General features: G+C 37.4%; 1 protein-coding gene across 1 annotated transcript; it reads right to left on the bottom strand.

Annotated features, from left to right (window-relative positions):
• LOC100253855 (BRASSINOSTEROID INSENSITIVE 1-associated receptor kinase 1) lies at positions 1 to 27,974 on the bottom strand. Its single transcript, XM_002262662.5, has 11 exons — positions 27,331 to 27,974; positions 25,854 to 25,986; positions 25,644 to 25,715; positions 24,146 to 24,289; positions 16,952 to 17,023; positions 16,769 to 16,840; positions 16,609 to 16,685; positions 15,259 to 15,387; positions 14,828 to 15,169; positions 13,900 to 14,294; positions 1 to 628 (listed from the first exon to the last, which is right to left on the bottom strand). The coding sequence occupies exons 1-11, from the start codon at positions 27,413 to 27,415 to the stop codon at positions 317 to 319; spliced, it is 1,833 nt and encodes a 610-aa protein (XP_002262698.2). The 5' UTR covers positions 27,416 to 27,974; the 3' UTR covers positions 1 to 316.

Raw genomic sequence — 27,974 nt, 5'->3', positions numbered from 1 at the left:
TTTAGCAAGAAAACAGTCTTATTATTAATGGAATAAGAATTTTTAACTGATACAGATACATAAAAATGACGTGTGGGTGGCATCAAAGCCCATTCCTCCCATGTTTTGGCTTGCACCCTGACGTGTTACAAAGCTACTTGGCAACCCTATGGACACTACATTATGGTCATCAAGGAAATACACCATATGTGATATAAATCTGTAAAAGAAAAGACCGAAAGAGGAGAAGCTATATGCACACATGTAAAGATCTGGGTTTCCAATTCAAAATGGACTGAGAAAACAGATATCTATGTATGTGGAATAGCAAAAATGATCATCTCGGACCAGACAATTCATCAGGGCGGAGGCCTGCGGTGGAGTCAATCCAATTAGAGTCTGGGTGGGGGATATGGTTGTACTCTTGGCGGATGATATCATCCTTCTCCCATTGTTCCCATCTCTCGGCCAAACCATCACCTTCAAGCATTCTGACCACCTCTGACATTTTGGGTCGTTGTGCAGCAGCACCATCTGTGCAGAGGAGAGCCACCCGAATTAGCTCCTCTACTTCTACCTCAATGTAATCACCCTGCAGATCGGCATCAACCAGTGTCTCCAACTTCTTATCTTTCAGTAGTCCTTTTACCTGAAAATTTTCAAGTTTACGAGAACAAATGTATCAGCAGTGAAAATGGAAATCCTGGAAGAAGATTGTGCCCTTGCACAGTATGCCAAAAACAAACCTACAGAGAAAAATAAAGTACCCACTTAAATGTGAAAAAGAGCCAAAAGGGAATTTTCTAGAGTTCCAAACCATAAGTACATACATAGCCCACCAAAAAGAAAAGAAAATAGAGGTCAAGAAGGTAAAATCTGCAAAATGAAGAGAGAGAGAGAGAGAGAGAGAGAGAGAGAGAGAGAGAGAGAGAGACTAGATCACCAATTTAGATTAAAACAGAGGCACATGAAATGTTTTTGTAATAAGATTACAGTTTTAATCAATTCAGAACTATGCCATTAGAGACACTCTGACCTTAAAAACCCATTACTTAAAAATAAATCTGCCACCACGTAAAGGAAGGTGCCATTAAATAGAAAAAGCAACATAGAGCACAATTCATGCAACTTGGGCTTAACTAATTTTCAGTATTCCAATTCTAGTAACAGCCAACATCTTTTCAGTAAATAATCACTGGCTTGAAAAGGGTCATCTTACATGAATCTCATCATATTGCAGCAAAACCACTGCCACAGGGTGACACAGCAGTGTTAATGAGTAAATGGCATGTCAGACTACCAAGAATATTTATGGGATTTGATTGTAGGACTTTAGATAAAAAATGCATGTCTGGGTCACATGAAATTAAATTGTTAACACATCTGGAAGGCAAAATACATATGGCATGAGGTCCTGAAGTGCATACTTTGGTACAAAAGGAAAGACCAAAGGAATCAGGTAAAATTTTGAAGAATGAAGTTCTAGTTATTAGTAAGAATGGGTGACAGTATTCTGCCTAAATAGTAGACACAGGTAATAAATAAGAGAATGCCGCTATGGTGAAATTGGTGGACACGCTGCTCTTAGGAAGCAGGGCTAGAGCATCTTGGTTTGAGTCCGAGTGGCGGCATGGCATCTTCTAAAAAAGATACAATAATCCCCACAAAATAAGATAATCGCCATAAAGTGTTCCATATTAGTGTCCCATATGTTTTATGCATTTGAAAGGATATCCAATATAAATTTCCAAATGATACATAAATTCTCTGCATCATGCCCTATTGAACTAATATTAAATGTTGTTATTCCAAGATCCAGTTTGGCCAAAATATCTCATCAATATGTCGGCAAACATAGATGTCCCTTCTAGTGGTGGAGAGTATATTAGGGCTAAAGGAAATAAATTCTGACCTTTCTTATCTGGGGGAAATGAAGACAAAAGCAATGATATACAACTAGTTGAAACAGGAAAAAAAACTCCAATTTGTTCACCAAAAAATACTTGCATTACAGTGGTACACATAAATAAACATGGAATCCTAGAAATATTAAGAATCCTATACATTAAGAAAGATAATATGAGAGATATTAAGAATCCTCCTAGCATAAAAATATCTATGCTACTAAACCCTTTTTAACACTTCCCAACAAAGACCCAGCTTGATATGCAAATTATGAAAGGATATCATAGTATCAATGATAACCTGCAAGAAATGCATCATAAGCAATTAAAGAACTTTTGTGGGAATGCTTCATCTAGCCAAGAAGGTATTGCCGATGACAAAGTAATAGAAAGATCCCAATTTAGCTGGAACAAAGCGTATCAGTGGGCTTTGACCTAATAACGAGGAACTCTTCAGACCGCCCAGTCTGTTGGCTCCCATTCCTCGGTAACTTCTGATATTATAATTCTTACCTACATCTGAGGTCATGAGTGTCTTAATGACAGACCAATCCATCTATTATCACAATAAGTTGCACACTGATGATTGTGATATTCCATATTGAAAATTTGTGTTCAATTTTTGGCCTTCGATGTAGAAAAATTGAGGCATAATTTGCTGGGGCCAACAGCTTATGTGTTTACCAAAGCTGATTGTGCTTGATATTGGTCAAGAAAACCTAAGCTTTCTGGAAGATTGGCAAGATACAGATATTAGCAAAGTTTGATTTGCAATACAAGACTGAGAAAGCTATTCAAGGACATGCATCAAAGAATGTTAGCAACTATGTAGTTAAGAATTGAAAGAAAGCTTTCAATGATTTGCAAGATGACAATGTTTTCAAACTAAAAGAGAGTGATCCTCTTGTAGAAGGGCAAGATTTAACCTTTCGTAATATATCATATACTCAAATTAAGTCAATTATGGACCAACCAAAAAATTAGATGTTCATTATTAATTTGAGTTGAGACCAATTCAAAATCACCATGTATATAAAGCATTTATTGTAAGATAAGCGTGATAAAATAAAAACGGTCATATGACAATAACTTCCTCAAATTAAATGGTGACAAAAATCACATAGGCCTCGCATAGGAGGAAAACAAGTTGTCTTCCATTAAATAAAGAAAACTATATTTTGACAATTAAAATATAATTTCTAGAATAAATAAAAAAATTAGTAAGTTTGATTATTGAAAAAGTAATTATCAAGTCTTGTCAAGAAAAAAAATTTTGACTACCAAATATGGTCTTCCAAACCCCCTTAAATATTATTTTTAATTAAAGAAAAATATTTCAAAGGGCTAAAACTATCAAAGATGGTATTCAAATCTCCTTAAATATTAACTTTAATCAAGGAATAATATGTTTAAGGGATTAGAAAACAATCCAAATATGGTGTTTCTAATCCCTATAAATAGGGATAATTCCAAAGCTTTGAAGATGCATCAGAAGACAAGTTACAAGAAAACAAAAGAACACAGATGGAGAGATCACTGCAAAGCCTGAAGAGCTCTTCAAACCTCATCTTAGATCTCCAAATCCAAGTCCAAAGTTTCAAAGATTCTTCAAGTCCAAATTCAAAGACTCGAGGATTCTTCAAGTTCAAGTTCGAAAATTTAAATATTCTTCAAGATCAAACTTGAAGACTCAAAGATCAAATTTGAAGATTTGAAGATCAAGCTTGAGGCATCTTCCATATGAGATCAAGTATTTGTGTCCTTAGTTAACATGAACCGAGCCAAAGTCTAATCCTGGCCCAAGACACATCAAGGTCCAAGCTTAAGCTCAAGACATGCCAAGCTCAAGCCCAAAACAAGTCAAGGTTTAAACCCAAGCTTAAGACACTCCAAAGTCCAAGTTCAGACCCATGATATATACCAAGGTCCAAACCACATCAAGATCCAAGTCAAGCTCCTTATCAGAAGAATCAAAGGGCCAAATAGTGATTGTATTCCATTCCTTAAATTAATTAAATTTCGATGTGGTCACTAATTTTTCTTTAAGAGCACCTGCAACTTATTTCCATAACCTTTTCTATAGGTCAATAATGTAGCTAAGTATGAGACCTTACCTTCTGGGGCTAGAGGTGGTCTTATCAATTGGGATGTTAAATAACTAGCGGTTTTTGGAGATTCAATGCTACTATGCTGTTCAGTTAAATGGAGATTTTGAAGTCATAGAAGCTAATTTAGTACAGTAATATAACAAGGCTATTAGGCTAATTTAACATTCAATGAAACTATGCATGAGCAAAAAATTCAGCATGCTGATACTCTGGCAACCTTTGATCAAAGGCTCACATGGAGGAGGATGATCTCAGTAATGAAATCATTGTGATAATGAGAACCAGCCCCCAGTTCTTTCCTAACAAGCAGTATGGTTGAATAAGTTGAAAGGCCATGCAACTAGATGTTTTGAATTCAGATTTTTCAATAGAGCAGGCATTAATGGAAGTGCATTCCAGGAATTGTGCTGAACATGCTGGGGCAGCTTGTTTCTCATGGTGGAAGAGTGTATCCAAATTACAAAAGACACCATATCTACTAGCTGTGTTGAAACATACATCATTGCACCATATTGAAATTTGGTGGCATTTCAGATGTGGGGATTGGATCCTATCTTATTAGTGCTATCACTTCTTCTCTTTCAACGCTTCTTTTTTCATAAGAAACAAATGTTTTGACACTTTGTAATCCTAAAATTTAGAGTTGCCTCCAAATGGAGCTTGAGCTATCTCAATGGGCATTTGCTGGCATAACAACCAATCAAGAAAGATGATCTCCAAGAGTGCTATTGATGAATGTCAACTCCATCCCAGCACTCAAGTGAGGGTTGATTTTAATACATGATACGAGGCCAACGGTTATAAGAATAAGCTTCTGATTGGAATTTGTCTTTGAAACCCTAGAGATGGGACATTCTAAGGGTTTATGCCCACCTCAAGCATTCCAGTAAACTTCAGGTCTGTTTAGTGATGTTTTTTTTGATAAGTGAGCGCAAATATATTAATCTAGGCAAAAAGCCACAAAGCATACAGGACGTATACACAGTAGCCAAACCAACAACCAACACTCACCACCCCTTAGGGAGCGGCGAGCCATTCCAAAAATCCTATAAGCGAAGAGGACTCCTCTCCCATATACACCCTAGCCCAACTCCACAAGTTACAAACAAAAGAATTCTTTAGCTTCTGAATACCTAGAGAGCCCCCCCTGAAAGCTAATCTATTTCTCTTCTTCCAAACCGTCCAAAAAATACACAACGGAATGGAAGTCCAAATCCTTTTCCTCTTTCTCCCCACAAAAGGGCCCCTCCAACTGACTAACATATCTTTGACTTTCTCTGGGAACACCCAATTAGCCCCAAACAAGGCCAAAACAATCTCCCAGAGAGCCCTTACAACTGTACAGTGTAAAAGAATATGATTTACATTTTCCTCTTCACAACCACATAAAAAACACCTGTTAGGAAACTGCCATCCCCGTCTTTGAAGCTTGTCCAAAGTTAAAACTTTCTCCCAAGACGCCTCCCAAGCAAAAAAAGCAACTTTGGTTGGGACCTTGTCCACCCAAATGCTCTTTTTCGGGAAAGTAATGACATTAGACCTTGACAGGAGCTTGTAGGCATCTCTAATCCGAAAGAGGCCGTGACTCTCTCCTTTCCAAATCATTGCGTCCTCTTCAAGAGAAGTCCTCAAATCCCTCAACAAATGCAGCAGCTCTCCCAAAGCGTCCAGCTCCCAATCATTAAAGTTTCTAGAGAGTCTTATATTCCAACCTCCTTGACCGAGGCTAGAATCCCACATCTCATTTACCGAGGCGTTCCTTTGGACTGCCAATTCAAACAACTGGGGAAAATTTTGGGTCAGCACCTCATTACCACACCAATGGTCAGTCCAGAAATTCACCTTAGTCCCCTTTCCCACTTTGAACTCAATATTATCCCAACACCAAGACGACTCCTTCAAGATATCCCTCCAAACCCCCACCCCAAACGTTCCGCGGGCCTCCTTTGTTCTCCAACCAAAACCCAACCGGCCATACTTCACCCCAACCACCTTTCTCCAGAAAAAATCTTCCTCAATGGCGAACCGCCAAATTCATTTCCCCAACAGAGCCTTATTCAGAAGATCAATTTTCCGAATTCCAAGGCCCCCACTCTCCTTTTGGGTACACACCACCGCCCAATTGATTAGATGAATCTTTCTTTCCATACTTCCCCCTCCCCAAAGAAAGTCCCTTTGAAGCTTTTCAAGCCTTTTAACAACTAGCTTAGGCATGCGAAAAAGAGACAATTGGTAAATCGGCATGCTGGCCAAAGTGCTTTTGATGAGGGTAATCCGCCCACCCTTTGACAAATATTGTCTTTTCCACAGTGCAAGCCTTCTTCTCATTCTTGCTTCAACCCCATCCCACATAGCCATGACCTTGTGCTTGGCTCCCAACGGCAGCCCCAAATAAACCGAAGGGAGGGTCCCCACTTTACACCCTAACTCCACCGCCAACATCTCAATGTCTTCCACCTCTCCAACCGGGATTACTTCACTTTTAGCAAGATTTATTCTAAGACCAGAGGCTGCCTCAAACCACACCAAAATCCAGCTTAGGTAAGTAATGTGATCTTGCCTCGCTTCACAAAATATGATCGTATCATCAGCAAATAGTAAATGGGACACATTTATCTCCATTCCCCCCCTCCCTTGGATGTTACAACCTGAAGTGAAGCCCCCATCAACAGCCCTTCTCAACATAGTGCTTAGAACTTCCATGCCTAGCACAAAGAGGTAGGGGGAGAGTGGATCTCCTTGGCGTAACCCCCTAGAGTTGGAGAAATAACCAGCCGGCACCCCATTGACCAGAATAGAAAAGCTTGCCGTTGAAATACACCACCAAATCCATTTCATCCACCGGTCCCCAAAGCCCATCTTCCGCATGACCTTCATGAGGAAGTTCCAATTAATACTATCATAGGCTTTTTCAATATCCAGTTTACATATCACCCCTTTCTCCTTGCGTTTAAGCCAATAGTCAATTACCTCATTGGCTATGAGTGAAGCATCTAAAATCTGTCTTCCCTTCACAAAGGCATTTTGATCCGGCGAAACCACCTTGTCTAGCACCTCCTTAATTCTGTTGGACAGCACTTTGGCCAAAAGCTTATACACACCCCCAAGCAGGCTGATGGGTCTGAAATCCCCCAAGTCCTCAGCCCCCCCTTTCTTAGGAATGAGGACAAGAAAAGTAGAGTTAAGGCTCTTGGCAAACAACTTGTCTTCATAAAACTCCTTGAACACGTCCACAATTTCCTCTTTCACGAACTCCCAACAGAATTGCCAAAAGGCCACTGTGAACCCATCCGGGCCTGGGGCCTTATCACCATTCATCCCCATCAGAGCCAAGTGAATCTCTGCCTCAGTAAAAGGCTGCTCCAAACCTTCAGCTTCAGCATGGTTTAAACTTTTGAGCTGCAACCCTTCTATATCAGATTTCCATGATTGGTCCTCTGACAACAACTGTTGAAAGGCATTCACAACCCCCTCTCTCACCTCCCTCTCCTCCTCCAACCACCTCCCATTGATTTTAATCTTATCCATGGAGTTATTTCTTCTATGAGCATTAGCCATCCGGTGAAAGAAACCCGTATTCTTATCACCTTCCCTCAGCCACAACTCCCTAGAAGATTGTCTCCAATGCGTTTCTTCCAGAAGAACCCAATTTTTGAAGGCCTCCTTAGCCTCTGTTTTCAACTCTGACTCCCTTTCAGTTAGACTCCTGTCACTCTCCACCCTATCCCAAAATTCTACTTGTTGCAAGGCTAGATTTTTGTTGACTTCCAACCTACCAAACACATCCCTGTTCCAAGATTTGATTTTATCCTTCAGAAACTTCAATTTTGAAGCCACTCTGAAACTAACCCTCCCCCTCCCCCCCGCCTCCTGCCACCATCCCCGAAGGAGATCCTTAAACCCCTCAACTTTGAGCCACATGTTTTCAAACCTAAAAGGGGAGGGGCCCTTTCTTACCCCCCCACCTTTCAGTAAAATGGGGAAATGGTCAGAAACGGGTCTGGGCAGCCTGCACTGAAGGACCCCACTGAAACAGTCCAGCCAATCTTGGGTCACTAAAAACCGGTCCAGTCTAGCCCAAGCTTGGTTATTCCTTCCCTCACTCCAGGAAGCCACCCCCCCTTGCAAAGGAATATCCAAAAGCTCTAACTCATCCGTCACCTGGGCAAAACTTCTCATGGCGCCAGTCAACCTCCCCTGATTACTCCTTTCCCCAAGGTTTAGAGTGACGTTAAAATCACCCCCAACACACCAAGGATCATCCCAGATTCCCCTAATCGCCCCAAGCTCCCCCCAGAAAGTGTCCCTGTCTTCTTTGGAAAACGGCCCATACACACCCGTAAAAATCCAGGTCTTCCCATCCTCAACATTCCTAAGTCTGCAAGAAATTGTGAATTAACCCATTTCCATCTCAAGGATTTCTAGGGTTCTTTTGTCCCAGCAAATTAGAATCCCTCCTGCGGCTCCCTGAGCATCCAAAGCACCCCAATCCAGGAACCTCCCTGACCCCAAACTCCTCACCATACCCTCATTCATGGATTGAATTTTTGTTTCCTGGATACAAAACAAATCAACTTTCTGCTTTCTAATCAGAGCTTTAATCACTTTCCTCTTGGAGCTATCATTGACCCCGCGTACATTCCAGCTCAAGAGCCTTATTTTCATTGGACTTCCATAATTTGGCACCCTCTTCCTTGTACAGTACCCTTTCTCTTCTTCCCCCCCTCATAGTTGACTGAGCATTCAAGTCTTCTCAATTCTCTTTCAAATTTCGATTTCTCCAACATAGCTTTGCTGTGAATTCTTTCTCTTCTCTTCCTAATTTTAACCATGAACTCCAGAATGTCTTTCTCTAAGCCCTCTGTCGAAAATCCTAGGAATTGACTGAACCTAGCCAAATCACTTTCTTCCCATCTTTCTTCTACCCATGCACCCTCTTCTTGAGAAATAGGTCGGGCTAGGCACAAAGCCTTTCTATCATCTTCCATGCTATCGTTACTGATCTCTACCAAGTCCCAACACTTCCCCACAAACTGCTCTGAATGCCCAATTTCCTTGCCTAGACAATCCCCCTTGGTTGACTCCTCAATAAGCCCAGACAATGATAAAAAAATCAGTTTTTAAGAACAGTTCTTAAAACCAGTTCTCTGTTGTTTATATGAACAAAAATTTGATGGGGAACTCAATTTTGGAAAACAGTTTTTCCCACCTATTCACCCTGGAATTTTTTTTCTCTAGAAACATTACAAAGTAAGAATTTGTACTATCCCTATCCTATTCTTCAGTTTTCAATTGTTTCTCAAACAATCCACACACACACAAACACCAGAAAAAGACCAGAAAAACTTTAAATTTGTTCCAAAAAAATCACTATATTTTTAGAACAAATTCTCGAAAAACTAATTCCAATTTAAAATTTGTCAAACATATTTTTTAAGTTGCAAAACTGTAAAAAAAAAATGTTTTCAAAACAAGCCCTCAGTCTTTCTAGCCAACAAATCAATCTTCCAAGGGCATTCACCACCACATGAACAAGAAAAGAGATAAATGATCCCCTTGCCTAATCCTCCTTGAAGCATTAAACAACTCCTTAGCCTTTCCACTAATCAAAACCACCTGGCTCATAGTAGGACAAGAAAATCCTTGTCTGCTTGTAGCATCTAGGTCCAGAGCCTTTCCTAGTGCATTATCTGAAAAATCTTAGTCCACATAGTCAAAGATTTTCTAAACATCCACTTTGAAAACCATCCCTTTCCCTCATAGCAAAACATTCTTGCTTAGAATTCTATTTGTGGCCACAGACATGCCCCTAGCAAAAGCCCCTTGAGTTTGACAGGTTGCTTCGTCAGGGATCTCTCCAATTGGAAATAAGGGACCCTGATAGCCCTTTTGTAGAGCCCAGTAACTATGCTACGAGGTCTAAAATCCTAAATCAAATTGGATCCCTCTCTCTTAAAATTATGATAAGAAAATATTTTTTTAAGGTTAATTGCCCATTAACAAAAATTCTAAAAGTACTTCACAAATATCTTCCTTAATGAAATACTAATCCTGTTGGGAAAGAATAACAAAAGAAGAACGTCTTGCAGGGGTTATGACCTCTTTCTTTATATATATTGTCTTTTTCCTAGGGAAATTCATTCTCCATCAACAAATGTTGGTATCAGCTATCAATGTCAATACCACTCATAAAATGAGTTGTTTTCAAGGTTAACATTTTATTCTCATTATTTTTTATAATGAGACCATTATTAGATTCAATAGGATTATTATATCTGGAAAAGAATTATACATCAATTTGTAGATGAGTGTGCCTGTGCTTCCTCTCTGGAATTCTTCTCTTCTAGCCACTTTCAATTTGCTTTCTTGTTTCTTCACTTGTTTCTTCCACCAGATCTTCTGCAATTTTCCCTAGTTTCTTCATTTTCTTGAATGATTCCTGAACACAATTTCTTAAATGTCCTTGAAAAAGAGGTGCTTTACTTGTACTATTTGGGCTTTTTTTATTCAGTTTTGCTATGTTCCCTCTTGTTAGTGCTTTCCTGAATGGTTCACCATCCAAATAGCAAATTTTTTGGCTATTCACTGCCATTCTGATGCAGGTGAAGCATTTTTTCTCATCCTTGAGACTCTGGGTGACTCTGGAAATAGGTGCATGAAATAGTACCAGATATCTAATAAAGCTTCATTATATATATATATATATATATATATATATCATGGATTTGCTTCAATCCCCTTTGTCCTTTCAATTTGGTATATTTTTCTGCAGGTTTCCAATCACATCATTGGTTGTCCTATATTTACTTCAATCTTCTTAGTGCTACATACAGGAAATGTTGAACAACTACTACCATGAACCTAGCCAAAACAAAGTGCCTTCTACTTTGAGACCATACCCAAAAAGTAGGACAAATAAAATGGTATGGGGTTCCACAAGGGACAATGCTTCTAAAAGATTCCCATTGTTCTAAAAAGTAACTTTACCATGCCTCAAGAGTTTGACCCAGCCTTCCATGTTCGACTTTTCCTTTCAACTTTTCTTTTCCAATGAGTGAAGAGATAATACATTAAAGTGTCAAAAAAAAGGGTAGAGTAGAGCATTCCTTCAAACTATCTGCCTCTTTTTCCCCATAAATTGCCAGAACAGGGTTCTTTTGATTAAAGACGGCAAAATCCATGAAACAAACAAACGAACAGACAGACAACAAACAACAGGGAAAAAGGAAAAACAAAAGCAAAAACGAAAGCAAAAACAAAAAGCCACAAAGGTCCATAGATCACATGCTATCTAGCAATGATTTGCCTATTTATCGTCCTAATTGTAAAAACACCACCATTTCACAAGGGCATGACTCCTTTGCATCAGCTGGTCTATGATGAGAATCTTCTTATGAACAGCTTCTAGCATTAGAAAGCTAAACTTGGATGGCATACAAAAACCCCAAGTGGCAGATGTTAGCATGGTAAGATTAGGCCATGACAATAATAACCTAAAAGAGAATTTGAAGAAAGAATTCCCTTAGACTATCTAAAGACTAACACATCCTCTCATTCTCCTGATAATATGCCAATAAATGCAAGCTGGAGAACTCTACACCTTCTCCAACTCTCCATCATGGAAGCTTCTAGAGAACCTGAAATTCCAATGCCCAGAAACTACCCTCCAAGGAAATCATCAGCCATGTTAAGAATAAAGCCCAAATGAGCTTGATATACACTGTTGGTCCACCACCTAATAGCTTAAACTTTTAGGAAAATTAGTTGCTTATCAGGGTATTAGTCTTGTTTAGTGGGAGGTCATGAATTCAATCCTAACCGCATGATTATTCCCCACTTCATCAAGCTCTGAGGAAGATTTGTAGCTTAAGAAACTACATTTTCCTATCAACTGTTAACAAGATCCCTCACTTTGGAACTTTTCCCCTAAGACACTTGTCCAAAGCCTATTTTCTATCTCTAAACACCATATAATCCTCCAAAGCCTCTTTAGCTTTATTAGAAATAAAAAAAATTCTAGTCCTAGCCCAGACATGTTCTTTGGTGTAAAAAGAGTCACCCAGCTAAAAATGTTACATGCTACCTGTCTCAACAGCAAACCCTCACCCACACAAATAAAAGTATCCCTTTAGATCTTCTCTAACAGGATCATGGATAGGCATGCTTGAAATGGACTATGAATGAGTCTACCCCCTAGATAAATGACACTAGCTGCTAATTCTAAAATCTCTATCATTGAGTTTTCTTTTCTTTTCTTTTCTTTTTTTTTTTCAGTTACTGGAAGCACGCTGTCTGGGGTAAATGTTGGTTGCAATGTTGCTCCAACATATTGAATCTCAACTTATCAGATCATTGATTCTTTCTTCTGGGGATCTTATCAACACAATAATTTCCAATAATGGCAGTAGACTATTGCTTCTGGTTGCTTTTCACCCAGTTTTTTATGACTTGTGTCCAAGCCAGTGTTTATTGTTTTGGAGCCATTGATACAATGCTGTTTGTTTTTCTCCCACTGATCTTGAGTTTTACAGAGTATGATTGGTCCTTTACAAACATCGACTGTATTGAGCTAATTCATCTTTCAGGCTTTCTATTGTTTGTAAATTAGGACCCATTTTCTATATTTGATACCCACTCACTCTCTGGAAAAGACTTCTGTGACCCTTATGGTTCCACTGCTTTGACTATATTCTTTGCCATAGTTCACGTATGTAATTCTACTCTTTTGACTAGCTAGGAGCATACAGCATAGGGAATTTATGTTAGACAGCAACTGTGGTCCAGTTCAGAAACAGTGCAACAGAATCAAAAGAAAAGGAGATGATGGTTTTGGAATGAGGTGCCATGCAATTCTGGAAGGTTGAACTGGTTCTCAAAGAAGATGGCTATGAAGATGTAAAAGGAATCCTGATGTGAAGGAACCCTACAAAATTAAGAACATGTTTTACAAGTTAGATGAAGCCATATTTAGTCAATAGGGAATATTGCTCTCAGAAAAAGGAGTCAAGGTAATCATTGTCTGAGCAATTTTGCTATTTCTAGACCTAGGATCACAACTTGACAGCATTATTCTCCATCCCCTTGTCATGTATTGCCTCCAAAAACCTCCTACAAGTTCATTCTAGGTAAAAGGAGTAAAATGTCATGGATTTACAGTGAAAAACATAATGACTATTGAATTTCAGAGGCAATACAAATGAGTGGAGGAAAAACTAGATAATCCATCTGATTTACCTATAAAATATCTAGAATTCAAACTTTCAGTTTTTAAAAGAAGGGCCCACTTTATAATAATTGATGGCTCAAGACCAGTTTCTAGTATTGAAAACACAAGTACCTTGAAAACTTAAAACCATGGTTTTGAGTTTTGAAATGTTTCTGTCAGTGTATAAAAGCTTCTGATTTTTTAGGAATCAAAAATGAAACCTAGAACCAATAAGAATCTATTCATTTTTTTCCAAAATTCACCTAAATTTTGTAGAAACACAAATTTGTGGAAACCTATACAATAACTTGAGTTTAATTTTCATACCATTTGAAAACACCACTTTGCCATCTAATGTCTTTCACTAAAATCAATAGAAGAACAGAAGTCTGAGAGGTCTCTGAGTTGTGCATCACTTTAACTTATAATTGTAACAACATTATTTTAAGCACTTGAATGATGTCAAGGTTGAAATAGATCATTGGATTTCTGTGACGGAAAATATGCAACAAATTCACCTACTTGTAATCTCTGAATAACCCACCCCCAATATTATAAACTAGAAACCATAACTGAAATCCCCAACACCAAACAAATATCAAATAAGACTCAAAACAGCTCAAAGGAGTAAATAAAAGGATGCAGCACTAAGCTATAAACTCAAAATATAGAAATACGCAAAGAAAAGATAGTAAAAGCATACCCAATCAAGTAACATAACATCATCATCATTGGCAAGCCGCGCAAGATCAAAAGCCCTCTGTCCAGTGATAAGCTCAAGAAGCATTACTCCATATCCAAAAACATCAGTCTTCTCTGAAGACTTCCCAGTGGAGAGGTACTCCGGAGCAATATGCCCAATTGTGCCACGTACAGCAGTGGTAACATGAGTATCCTTGTAGTCCATGAGTTTAGCCAGCCCAAAGTCTCCTACTACTGCTTCAAACTCTTCATCCAACAATATGTTTGCAGCCTTCACATCACGATGAATAATCTTAGGGTCACAATGATCATGCAAATAAGCAAGCCCCCTTGCTGATCCTAAAGCAATTTGTTTCCTTATTGGCCAATTAAGGGGAGACTGTCCATCAGCTCGCTCTGCAATAATGCATCAATAAGATCAGAAGGGAAAAAAAATTATATGGTAAGTAAAGTTGGCCACAGCTCTTAAAATAGATCTTTGAAATTTTCAACCTTTTGATTAGTGATATAGCCCACTCATACTTTTCAAACTTTAGCCAACTCCAATATTTTCAGACAATGTTTAAACATGAAAAAGACATTACTCTGTAGTTTTCACATCAAACCAGATTCCTAGGAGTTAGTTAGATTCACACCTAGCGTTGTGCATTTTTACATGAGTAGCTATGCTCAAGGCTAGAATTCGCACATTTGCACTTGGCATCAACAAAGGTAAACTACCATTGCACCAGACAAAATTTAAATTATGTCAACTAGGTTTTAGGTTTCATTTTGAATTTAGACAAAATCAAAATGATGCAAAGGTCAAATTTAAAACCTTCATATGGATTGGCAACCAAAATGTCAATGGGACAGATGGCATCAAGGGAAAATGAAGTTTCATTTATTTTTTTAAAAATAAATCATATGAAGAGACCAAGAACCAATACCTCTCAAACATGATGCAACACTTCCATTAACCATAAAGGGATAGACAAGCAACCGTTCTGTTGGTGTCATGCAAAAGCCACGTAGACGAAGTAGATTCCGGTGCACAGCCATGCTGATCATTTCGACTTCTGTCTGAAATTGCAGTTCCCCACCCTGAGTACGCTCCTCTTTCAGTCTTTTTACTGCCACTAGAGAACCATCAGTTAAACGTCCTTTGTAAACTTTACCAAATCCACCTCTACCCAGAATGTGTTTGTTACTAAAATTATCCGTTGCAACTTGTAGTTCACGCAGAGAAAACCTTTTAAGCTGTCCCAAATGAACTTCTGGATCCTCTTCAGCTGCAAAAGAAATGAAAACAAATGAGAAGCGCATATTAAGTAACACTTCTTATTGATCATTTTAACTCATTTTCACCAAAATCACCAACCAGGTACATCAAAAAAGTGCTCCTGTGGTTTCCTTCGTCGCCACCAGGCAAGTACGATTGCAGGGGCAGCAAACAGAAGTGCAGCACCAGCAGCAACTCCTCCAGCAATGGCTCCAGTGGCACTGTTTCCTACATCAATGAAATCCAAAAATAAATAAATATAGTAAATTATTATTATTATTGTTATTTGTGATAATCAGAACCTTTGAACATTAACTGAGAGAACCTCTAGATAATAAAGCAATTCATTTCTTTTCTAGAGTGAGTTATAAGGTGTTCCAAGAAAAGTTAGATTCTAATTGAATTTGATAACTCACAAGTGCCTGTTTCTGAAATTGATCAAGTCCAATCCACATTCTCTAAAAGCTCCGAAAATAGTTAATAACCAGCAATTTAGACCAAAGAAACACAAAAACTTTGAATAGAAACAATAATAGCTCAAAAATGATACTATTATTATCATTATTATTTGTGACAATCAGAACCTTTGAACATTAACTGAGAGAACCTCCGGACAATAAAGCAATTCATTTCTTTTCTAGAGTGAGTTATAAGGTGTTCCAAGAAAAGTTAGATTCTAATTGAATTTGATAACTCACAAGTGCCTGTTTCTGAAATTGATCAAGTCCAATCCACATTCTCTAAAAGCTCCGAAAATAGTTAATAACCAGAAATTTAGACCAAAGAAACACAAAAACTTTGAATAGAAACAATAATTGCTCAAAAATGATACTATTATTATCATTATTATCTGTTATAACCAGAACCTTTGAACATTAACTGAGAGAACCTCTAGATACTAAAGCAATTCATTTCTTTTCTAGAGTGAGTTATAAGGTGTTCCAAGAAAAGTTAGATTCTAATTGAATTTGATACTCACGAGTGCCTGTTTCTGAAATTGATTAAATCCAATCCACATTCTCTAAAAGCTCCGAAAATAGTTAATAACCAGCAATTTGGCCCAAAGAAACACAAAAATTTTGAACAAAAACAATAATTGCTAAAAAATGATACAATGTTGATGAAACTAAGTAAACCATCCTCTGAAGTGATTTTCCTATATTCAAATTCATCAATTATAAACTTTCTCACTGCTTATTTTCAATTATATATATAAGACAAAAGGAAAATAAAAAAAGATGGATCAGTTACGAAACTAGATAAAACTCATGTACAGGATGACTTGACCAGACAAGGGTGTGGAAGGCATGTCCAATTGAAAGTGAAAGCTAACATAGCAATGAAAACACAAAAGCGCCCAATATCAGCAACAACTTTGAGTTGATACTTCTTTTAATCAGATAACTTGAACTTAAAACCAGTTAAAAACAGAAAATAATAATGACAAACCTGAAGAAGCTGTTAGTGTAGGAGAAATTGGTGGTGGTGGAGAAACTGGAAGTGGGTTTAGTCTATTATTGTTAAAACTGCAAAATTGCAACACAGCAGTTAGCATACGGATTAGATAGGTAACCCAAGAGTACTATCATAAAAATGACATTGCGCCTACCTGATAGGAGTAAATAATGAAAATGAGCCGTCAACTGGTATATCTCCTGTTAGCTGATTGTTTGAAAGATCCCTGCATCCACATAAGAATATTCTAATGTCATATCCTTGCAATAAAATCATGTCATTGGAAGCTAAGGGGGAAAAATAGCTTTCTCTGGATAGACATCAACTTGGTACTCACAGGACTTGCAGTGTCATAACAGTAGTTAAAGATCTTGGAATAGTTCCTGTCAAGGTGTTGTTGTTAAGCCGCCTATTTCCATGCAGACAGTTTATAGAATAGACGTTGTTAGGTTTCATAATAATCATTGAAAAGCAAACAATGAACAAAGCAAAGACACAATCTGTTAGACAACCAATTTTATTGTAGGACTTAGGTCCACAATGTATATCATGTTTTTTAACACCTTCCCTCACGTGTGGCCCCATACCTGCACATGGACAGACCTGTAAGCAAACAACCACAATTGGCCTCTTTTGGACTTATATGTGGGCTTGATAAACTGGGGAAATAAAAGTGTGATGAGGCTCAAACTCAAGATCATGCACACATAGAGACCCATAGGCAAACAACCACAATCAGCCTCTTTTGGGCTTGCATGTAGACTTAATACATGTGGACTCAATAAATTAGGGAAAGAAAAGTGTGATGATGCTTGAACACATGACCTCCCACCAAATGAGGCTCTAATACTATGTTAGATAACCAACTTTCCTAAAACCTTAAGCTTGTAGGATTTGGGTCCATAATATATATCATGTTCTTTAACACAAGCAACATGCCCTTGCACAACGAAGAAAGCATACAACTAAACAAAACTCTTTGCACAGTAGTAATGAGCTCTGAGGGGATCAATCAGCTGTCATCCAGACAATTGAATCTTGGACTACACCAGGTTGTCCAAAACAGATGTTTACTGTCCAAATGGGTGTATGGATTGGTTGAAAAAGGGAAGGAATAAATACGATAAACTGGACCTGCAAATTTGTAATATTTTCTGTCATAAAATACAACTAGAAGAATGTATGTCCTTCATGTGCAAGAGACAGTTACACCACCTATGGAGGAGGAAAGGAGGAATGGGAACTAAACAGCTTACTAATAATTTCTGTTTAAGTCTACACCTATGCCATTTTGCAATTTAATGCAAAAAGTTAGTTATAAGGTATAAAAGTAAACAAAGAAGACCCTTCCCCAAGATAGTATAAATAAATGAAGATTAAATTTGTACTATAAGAAATCAAAATGGTAAAAATGCAACATGATGTCTAAACTGCAATGGAAATAAAGAGCTTTGAATTTCTATCAAAACAGAAATATACTATACTAGAACTTGTAGAAGAGAAGAGAGATTGAAGAATAAAAGGTAAAAAATCTTCTTCTTAATTCTTTTGTACATACACATATATATATATATACAAAAATCCTAGAACCCAAATTAGGGATTTTCCCAACTCAATTACAACAAAATCCTTTTGATTACAGGATTTGCCCAATTCTCTATTCAGAATCACATCTTTCCTAATTTCATTCTTTCACACTCCCCCTCAAACTAGTGAATAGATGTTTTCCATTCCCAGCTTTGATATGCTTGTTTGAAACTTTATACTGCTTAAACCTTTTGTGATTATATCTGCAAGTTGACAGTTAGTAGATATATAAGGGGTATAGATCAATCCACTATCTAGTTTCTCTTTGATAAATTATCTGTCAATTTCTATGTGTTTCGTTTGATCATGTTGCACTGGATTATGTGCAATACTAATTGAAGATTTAAATGTATCAACATTCCAACAAAAATACTTGTATGCATAAAAAAGCCCAAGTTCAATGGGGTAAATGCATTAAAAAAGAACAAATTTTAGCAGATGGGGCTACTACAGTTGGTGAAGACTTAGCTTTGGGGAAAAACGTATTAGTGGCTTATATGTCATGGGAAGGTTACAATTTTGAAGATACGGTACTCATTAGAAAGCGTCTAGTATATGGAGATACTTATACCTCTTTTCACATGCGGAAATATGAAATTCAGACCCATGTGACAAGCTAAGGCACTGAAAGGATGACTAACAAAATACTATTGTCGTAGAAAAGTCTCATTGGCCCATCCCATTTAATCTTCAACCATAGTAGTTCACAAACTTCTTAGGGTCATTGCTCGAAATTCTGCTTCTACATTGGACCTTGCTACCAAACTCTATTTCTTGCTTCTCCATGTCGCTAGATTCCCACCAAGAAAGGTGCAATGCCTAGTAGTTGATCTTCTATCAACTACAGATTCAGCATAATTTGCATCTGCGTATGCTTCAAGTATTAGCCCCTAACTTCGTTTAAACGGGATGCCTTTTCCTGGAGACCCCTTAAGGTACTATAGTACAAGGTTATTAGCTTGTAGATGAACCTCTTTTGGATTGTGTATGAATTAGCTAATCACACTCACAGCATATGCCATATCCAGTTTTGTGTGAGAGAGATAAATAAGTCTTCCTACCAAACGTTGATACATCTCTCTATTTACCATGGTATCTTCGTCTCCAAGCTTATAATTAGGATCTATTAGTGTACTTGTTGGTTTACACACCAACTTCCTTGTTTCCTTGAAAAGGTTTGTTATATATTTTTGCTAAGAAATAAAAATTCCTTGCTTAGAGTGTGCAACCTCAATTCCTAGGAAGTATTTCAATCTTCCTAACTTTTTGATTTCAAATTCCTTGGTCAAGCATTATCTCAAAGTCTGCTTCTCTAATTCAGTATTTCCCATCATGATGATACCAAAAGAGATGTAACTCCCCCTAAATCCGAATGTTTAATGAACAATGTATGATCTTTATGACTTTGTTTGTATCCCGTGTTTTTCATTACCTTTGCAAATCTTCCAAGCCACACCCTTGGAGATTGTTTTAGCCTATATAGAGCTTTCTTCAGTTTACACACCTTTTTATTGGCTAGGTCACTGCCAAATCCAAGAGGAATTTTCATGAAAATTTTTTCTTCCAAGTCTCCATGCAGAAATGCATATTTGACGTCGAACTGTTGTAGATCCTAGTTGTAGTAAGTTGCCAATGATAACATAATTCTTATAGCATTCATCTTTGCAACTGAGGCAAAGGTTTCTAGATAATCCACCCCATATGTCTGCGTGTATCCTTTGGCCACCAATCTCACCTTATACCTCTCTAATGATCTATCCACTTTATACTTAATAGTATAAACCCATTTGCATCCTATTAGTTTTTTTTCCTACAAACAAATCTACCAACTCCCAAGTTTTATTTTTCTCCAAGGCCTCCATTTCTGCATTCATGTCTTATTTCCAATTTTCATCAAATAAAGCCTCGAATAGAGTGGTAGGAATATGAATATTGTTCAAACTTGTAAGAGAACTCTTATAGGACCAAGACAACTTTTTGAATGACACAACATGGGAAGTTGGATACAAGAGACATTTAGTACATTCCCTTATTCCCTTCTTGATGGCAATAGGAAGCTCAAGTTCTGACTCAGTTTATAAGGGAGGATGAGAAACAATTACCTCATTTCCAGAAGCTGGTTCAAATTCTTAGACTTGTATAAGTCTAGGAGCTGCAGTTTTCTTCCTTGAGTATACTTCGCTAATCATTCAATTCTCAACAAGCTCAGTGGGTGACAACTCAGGTTTTGAGAGAGGGGGTTTAGAGATACAGGGTACAGATTCTGAGATAAAGGGTTCAGATACTGGACTAGTGACTTCAAGAGGATCAATGAAATAGGACCCGATCCTTGTCTTCCTTACAGGAATTCTTCCCCTGAAGATAAGGAGCAGGAAAATAAAACTCACTTTCATTGAAAGTAACATTCGCCGAGACAGAAATTTTTGGATGGTGGATGGTAATACCATCCACCCCTTTGAGTTGAGGAATATCCCACAAAAATACATTTGACTGCTCTTGGGTCCAATTTTCCCCTGTTTAGACTGTAAACATGCACAAATGATACACACCCAAATATCTTAGAAATAAGATGGTTTGTGGTTCTCATATCAGGATATAGGGATGAAAGTACTTCCATAGGGGACTTTTGAAACCTAGGACTCTGAAAGGTAATCAGTTTATGAGATGTGTGGCAGTGAGGCCGGCTTCCCCCTAATAAGGTTTAGGCACATGATTTTGGAATAAAAAAGCCCGAGTTGTATCAAGGAGGTGGCCATTTTTTCTCTTAGCAACTCCATTTTGTTGAGGGGTGTTGACACATGATGACTAATGAATTATTCCCTCATGTCGAAAGTATGGAGTTAAGACTTGATTGAAATAGTCTTTGGCATTAACAAATTGAAACTTCTTGATAGTGACACCATGTTTTTTACCATGTTATGAAAATTTGGAAGAACAAAACTCACATCAGATTTGTATTTAAATAAGAAAATCCAAGAGACCCTAGTACACTCATCGATAAAAGACATAAACTAATGCACCCCAGATATATTAGGGACAAGGGAAAGGCCCCAAACATCACTATGAATTAGATGAAAAAGTTCTGGACTTCTTTTATTATTGATGGAAAAGGGTTAACGCTTGTGTTTAATGGGTTCACATACATCACAATCGAAGCTCTCAACATCTTATTTACTAAATAGAGAAAGGAACAAAAACTTAAGAGTTCGCAATGATGGATGTCCAAGCCTACGATGATGAAACCAAAGTTTCTCTTTGTTTAAAATATAGTGCTCAAAAAGAAAAGATATGAATGACTCGCTTGGTGTCTCAAGGTAGTATAGCCTGTTTCATTCCTTAACAAGTCTAATCATCTTTCCCAAGTCCTAGTCTTGAAACACACAATAATTAGGGGAAAAGGTCACAATACAACCCAGATGTTGTGTAAGCTTTTGTATAGAAACAAGATTAGTGGACAACTTTGAAACATGGAGCACATTTCCGAGTGATTGTAGGACTAATTTGGACATCTCCTATACCCACGACAGTGGTTAAAGAACCATATGCTATGACTATTTTCCTACTGCTTGGACAAGGGTTATAGTTTTTAAATTGGTGTGACGAATGGGTCATGTGATCTATGGTGCTTGAGTCTACAACCTATGATTTGACAAAGGTTTCATCTGAGACTTTTAATCCAATGGAAATAGAAAACTTACCTAAAAGCGTCAATGAGCACCTGAAGGTTTCTCAAGAGTTCCCAACAAAGCTCTTATTTTTTCAATCTCCTCCTGATTAAATCCACCCTATTCTAGGGATTTTTCTTCAACTAGCTAAGCACAGGACAAGTTTGCTTGCGCATTATTCATTCGTTGTCCTCCATTGTAAACCCCACTCTTTGCTAGATGTAGTTGGCTTAGCATGAAGTTTCCAACATTTTTCCCACGTATGTCTAGGTTTCTGACAATGAGTCCACCATAAGTTATTCCTATTATCACAATTTGAAGCCTTTGACCAATCAATCCTTTTGTTATCAACAGTGCTAGCCTTCTAATCATTGCCTTTGTTAGTAACCATAGCCAAGCCTTCCATATTTTGAGGTTCAAGCATGACACTTCTCCTGCTTTCTTTTGCTCAAATAATGGAGATAGTCTCATTCAAAGTTGGAAGCTCTATGCTAAGTATTTGAACTTGAACTTGGTCAAACTCAGCATTAAGACCAACTAAGAAATCATAACTCGATCCTTTTCAATGTAGTTCTTCAGGATTGTTGCATCTTCGAGGCATTTTGTCTTACTACATCGATAGTGATCAAGTTCTTGTCATAGGTTTTTCAACATATTGGCATACTCCGTGACTATCTTGTTTTCCTGTTTAGTTGTTCCGGTCTTAACTTTTATTTTGTACACTTGGGCTGCATCAAGTGCCTTTGAGTATGTCTGATGAACTGCATCTCAAATGTCTTTAATAGTTGTCAAGAACATACAAGTGTCACTAATTTCAAGCATCATAGAGTTCCACAACCATGCCATAATCATTGAGTCTTCTTCATCCCAGACATCAAATCGAAGGTCTCCTCTACTTGGTCCAATTCCTAGGAGGTGACTTAATTCTCCTTTTCCTTTCAGAAAGGTACGAACAAGCTATGACCATTTTAGATAATTCTTCCCATTAAGTCTGTATGTCGTTTGAATATTCGACAATTCTCCTGAGTTATGAGTGGTAATCACCCTTTCAGAAGGATTGATGAAGGCAATAGTTTGTGATACCTCAGACATTTTTTATTGTTTGTTTGTTTTTTTTTTCTTCCTCTCTCTTTTTAACCATAAGGCTTAAATAGCCAAACTTAAAAAACCTACCTTTAAAAAACTTTAAGAGCCCTCACTGGCAATAGGAAAGGTAGATGCAAGGCACGGATGACGGTGGTGGCGAGATCTAGCAACGACAACGACAACAAGATCCAATGACGACAACTATGATGGAGAGATCCATAGTGACGGCGACGCTATGAGGCTGTTTGCTGTGACGACATGTTTGTTGTGATGGTGCGAGGGTAGCAGTTTCGATGATGGTCTCTGGTTTCAACTAAGGTGATCTTAGTGAAGATGGTGATGCGACTTTTCTAGTAGTGGCATGATAGCTATGTGAGAAAGGATGACTTCAGCATGAGGAGGAGTTGTCTACAACATGCTTTGTGCTTCCAACAGTGGCAAGGTTCAGAGAAAGTGACGACATAACAATGGTGCAATCCTTGTGATGAGTTCGCAATTTGGGGTTGTTCTCTTCACAATGAGTTCATGATCTTGATGAGAGTGATGACCCCAACAGCAGTCGTGTGATTAAGACAAGTGGGACACCCTTAAAGGTCGACAAGGAAGGTAAACTTCTGATCTTCAAACTCGGCAAGGAAGGTCAAGAATGGTCTCTCCTTGATTCTCAGGTTTATGAGCCTAGGGCTCTAATACCATGTAGAAGAGGAGAGATTGAAGAATAAAAGGTAAAAATTCTTCTTCTTAATTCTTCTATACGTACACACATATATATATGCAAAAATCTTAGAACCCAAATTAGGGACTTTCCTAACTCAATTACAACAAAATCCCTTTGATTATGAGATTGCTTAATTCTCTATTCAAAATCACATATTTCCTAATTTCATTCTTCCACAGAACTCAATATGATCAATAATTTATGCTAATGCATTTCTTAAAATTAAATACATGTGTATCAAATTTTTTACCATCATGATTAGATGAACCCGAGAACAAACCCAAAAGATATTTTTTAGACACAAATGCCCTATGTACAACCATCTGCATTATCAACCCTAAACTAGCTTATTGTGAGTAATCCTTCAAATTAGTAAACACAAAAAAAAAAAAAAAAATATGAAGGAAGCTAAATTAACTAGAAGGTAAGAAAATTTAATGACTGAAGAAAGTGCTTGAAGGATGTGTATTCATACAGGAAACGTAGTTTTGCAAGCTTGGCCAACGTCGTCGGAATTGGACCACTTAACTTGTTCATGTAAAGATCCAAGCTCACCAAGTTTGTCAAATTCCCAAGCTCCTCTGGTATTTTGCCACTTATGTTATTACTATAAAGTTCCCTGCCATAAAAGTTTAATTTTGATCATTCATGGATCAAAAAAAGAAGCAATAAAAGCATATTCCTAGCATTTAAATGAAAAAAAAAAAAAAAACATATTACATCCACAACCTGTAATTCAATATATACAACAATAAGCAGAGTCAAATGGCCAACTCCAAGGGGTAGATAGTATAAAATGGAGACTCAAAAGGCATGGAATGTATGACTGGTGAATGTATATTCAGTATTTGCTATAATGGATCATGCAGCTAACAGAGAACAGCGTGCAACAATGGCTTCACAACAAAAGCAATTGAATTTCTACATCCATAACGAACTACACTTCTTTTTTCCAGGAAAAGTAAGACAGTAAAGTTCTAGAATTTTCTGAACATATAAGAGGTTTTCCCTAGATAGACACTTATGGTGAACAGAAACACACTCTTTTGGAAGTATTACAATTATTGAAGCAGTTAATAATAAAATAATCCTAACAGGAATTATCAAAACCAACTAAGTTCAGAATATATTTTTTTTTTTATTGGAACTAAGTTCAGAATATATAACATGACAACATCTAACCGATTAAAATGACAAGAATGAACATGTAAGATAGAGCAGAGGTCAGGAAACCAATATGTTGATCAAAGAAAGATTGACAACATTTCATGTTTCTAGAAAGACACTTGTTCTCATTTGGATGCACTTCTTGAAACATGTTCTATTTAGAAAATGGAAATCAAAATGCCATATCAGGTGAATTTGATGAATACAAAGCAATGTAGAGTGTTAATATGTAAAACACGAAAGATTAGAAAAAGGGCAAATTGAAGAAAACAGATATCACAAGCAAATAATTAAAACACTATTAGAAACATAAAATGTGAAACACAGCCAAACAAGCTCTTGAAGTTCATTTCTCTAAGTGAAACTTTAATGTTGGGACATAATCTGTAACCAGGAAAAATATGAATTCTTAATGTAAGTCATGAACACATAAGAAGAACAAATGAGAATATTTGTCCCCTGAAAACTTGATGCAACTGAACACTGAACCACATGCTTCTTTATTGAAGAAATTATTATTATTATCGAAGCAAAAATTCTGAAGTAACCAATAGAATTGTTGAAGTTTATTTTCCATTCTAAGGACCAAGCCTACATATTTCTACAAGAAACTAATGTAAAGCTCATAAAAATATTACCACATATCAATGAGGAATAAAAACACAGAAATGGAAACCTTGCAATTTATGGCTTTGGCTGTAATGGGGGGAAAAGCGATCAGAAGGGAACATAAAAGATAACAAGCATATATGCTTGAACATCAAACAGATATGGCAAACAAATTTCATTATAGAAATATGACTCACAGATATTGCAAATTTGTAAGCTGACCAAGCTGTGAAACCAGTTGACCGGATAAATTTGCATTTCCAAGATCACTGTGAGTATACAGTTGGAAAAATGTCAATATAACAGGCGAAAAATAACATATAAAGACAACATTGACTCCAAATGGCAAGAAACATTATAACTTGTTGCGTTTGGATGAAAAAATCTAACAAAAGTAAGCATCTTACACTCTTGTAACACTATTGTCACTGTTGCATGTAACATGAAACCATGTGCAAGGATTGACAAGGGTAGCATCCCAACTTTGCAAAACATTGTTAGGATCAGCTAAATTTGACTTCAACGCATTCAAAGCATCACCTGGTTCACATGCATGAGGCAAACATCAGGTGCTGGTCAAAAACATAAAGTCACATCAACTGCAAGTCTGCAAGTACTTCAGACTGAAGGGAAATTATATATAACACTCAGGCCTGTTCAGCAGAATAAAGGGAAATTTGGAAATTAAAAAAAAAAAAAAGGTTCAGATAGTTTTTTATTAATTAAGATGAAAATTCAGATTAAAAGGTGAGGAATTTCAGAGCTTTGGAAAAAAAAAAACATATATTAAACATGAGGAACATGTTTGCAAAATTTGGTCACAACTTCAAGTTTTAGATGAGTACATGTTAGCAAACACACACACAAAGAAACATAAAAATAAGTAAATAAATAAAAACTAAAATTAAAATTAAAAGAGGAAATACACACAGAAATTTATAAATTACAAATCATGGTTAATTGACCGAGGAAAAATCAATTGAAGTTGCAAGATACAATATCAGGGATCAGAGGGCCTTAGTTAAAGGTTCCAAATACTTCACATATTCAACTGTTCCAAAATATCTTGCTACAGGTATTAGAATTCAATTTCCAGGGATAAAATTAATCAAAATGCAGCAAACCTAGTCAATCTGATAGCTGGAAGTTTATCCATTTTCTGTTCTCCTGCAGTGAAATAATTACAAAGCATCGGCAAGGTGAGACATTCACATAAGCATTAGAGAGGTTTCATCAAGTTCTAAGTAAATATTAATTAAGAAGAAACAGGGAAGGTCCTTCCAAAAGGTTCAGAAACATCTTATTAGATCTCATTGAGCCAAAACCCTTGTAGCTTAAAGTGCTTGGTTGCTAACCAAGCACACTATAAAGCACTTTAATGGCCATAGTCCTGCTGGTGCCAGCTTTTTATTACCTATAAGCTTAAAACGCTTTCCAGCAAAGTATAAGAGGTTTAAGGCTTAGAATCTGTTCTTGGTACAGTGAGATAGTTTTCCGGGTAGCAGTGAATTCAAAAACTTTTACATACGAAATGGAAACCTCTCCACTGCATAGATATTATGAAGCAAGTTATTCACTAACAACTACCTAAAAAACTAGCTTTGCCACAAACAGGTCCCAAAAAAATGGTTTTAGACTGCAGAAAAAGCATTGCGAAACAGGGCCTTAGAGTACTGCAACATAGTTCTCAGCAACCAAACAAAACCCAGAAAGTCAAACCAAACAAAGTTGTCAACCATGGATTTTCCAAATTCGATTCTACAGCAATCAATACCAAATATCCAATAAAGAAAACAAACAAACAATTCATCGCATTCATCTCCTAAATCTATTAAAACCTCCAAACCTCCATCAAATTCACTAAAAAAGGATGAGAGAACACACCTTCGGAATTACCAGAGACCCTCAGAAACGCAGAGAATACTATAATCAAGGAAACAAAAACCGAACCGAAGATCCCCGGGTCCATAACCGCCACCTCTCCGCAGCTAGCACCCCAAACTCTTCATCAACCACCCTCCCACGCACAAGCACTGTGTGGGTCAACTAAAGTCAACACTCGCCCAACAGAAAGTCTTCAGAGCAAAAACTCCCCGGAATTTCCCAGGAAAGGGAAGCCATATCCTTGAATTTGAATGCGTTGGAGAGGATTGGCGGTGCCGCGGAGCATAGAGGGAGAGTTTGGTTACACTGGCCGAGCAAACAGTCCCAAGTGAAAAAGTCCGGGGATTTTCCGGGAAAACGAACCTATATTCGTTGAAGTTGAATTTGCAGGAGAGAATTGGGGGAGGGGGAGATAGGAGAGGAGGAGAGTAGTGGTTGGCAATGGCGGAGAGGGAGAGTCAAAGGGGGCGATGGTGGCGAAGGGTGGAGGAAAAGGTTGGAAAATTGAAAGTAAATGGTTGGGAAAATGAAAGGAATTAAATAATAAAAATAGTGGTATTGAGTGATGTCTCATAAAATAAATAAATAAACCGAGAAAGAGAATGAGAAGGAAGACCAGTAACCCGGTCAAAGACGCCCACCTG

The sequence above is a fragment of the Vitis vinifera genome, chromosome 12 (assembly GCF_030704535.1).
Source record: "Vitis vinifera cultivar Pinot Noir 40024 chromosome 12, ASM3070453v1".
Lineage (NCBI taxonomy): Eukaryota > Viridiplantae > Streptophyta > Magnoliopsida > Vitales > Vitaceae > Vitis > Vitis vinifera.
The sequence above is the reverse complement of the archived record's forward strand: the minus strand, read 5'-3'. Positions and strand labels throughout refer to the sequence as shown.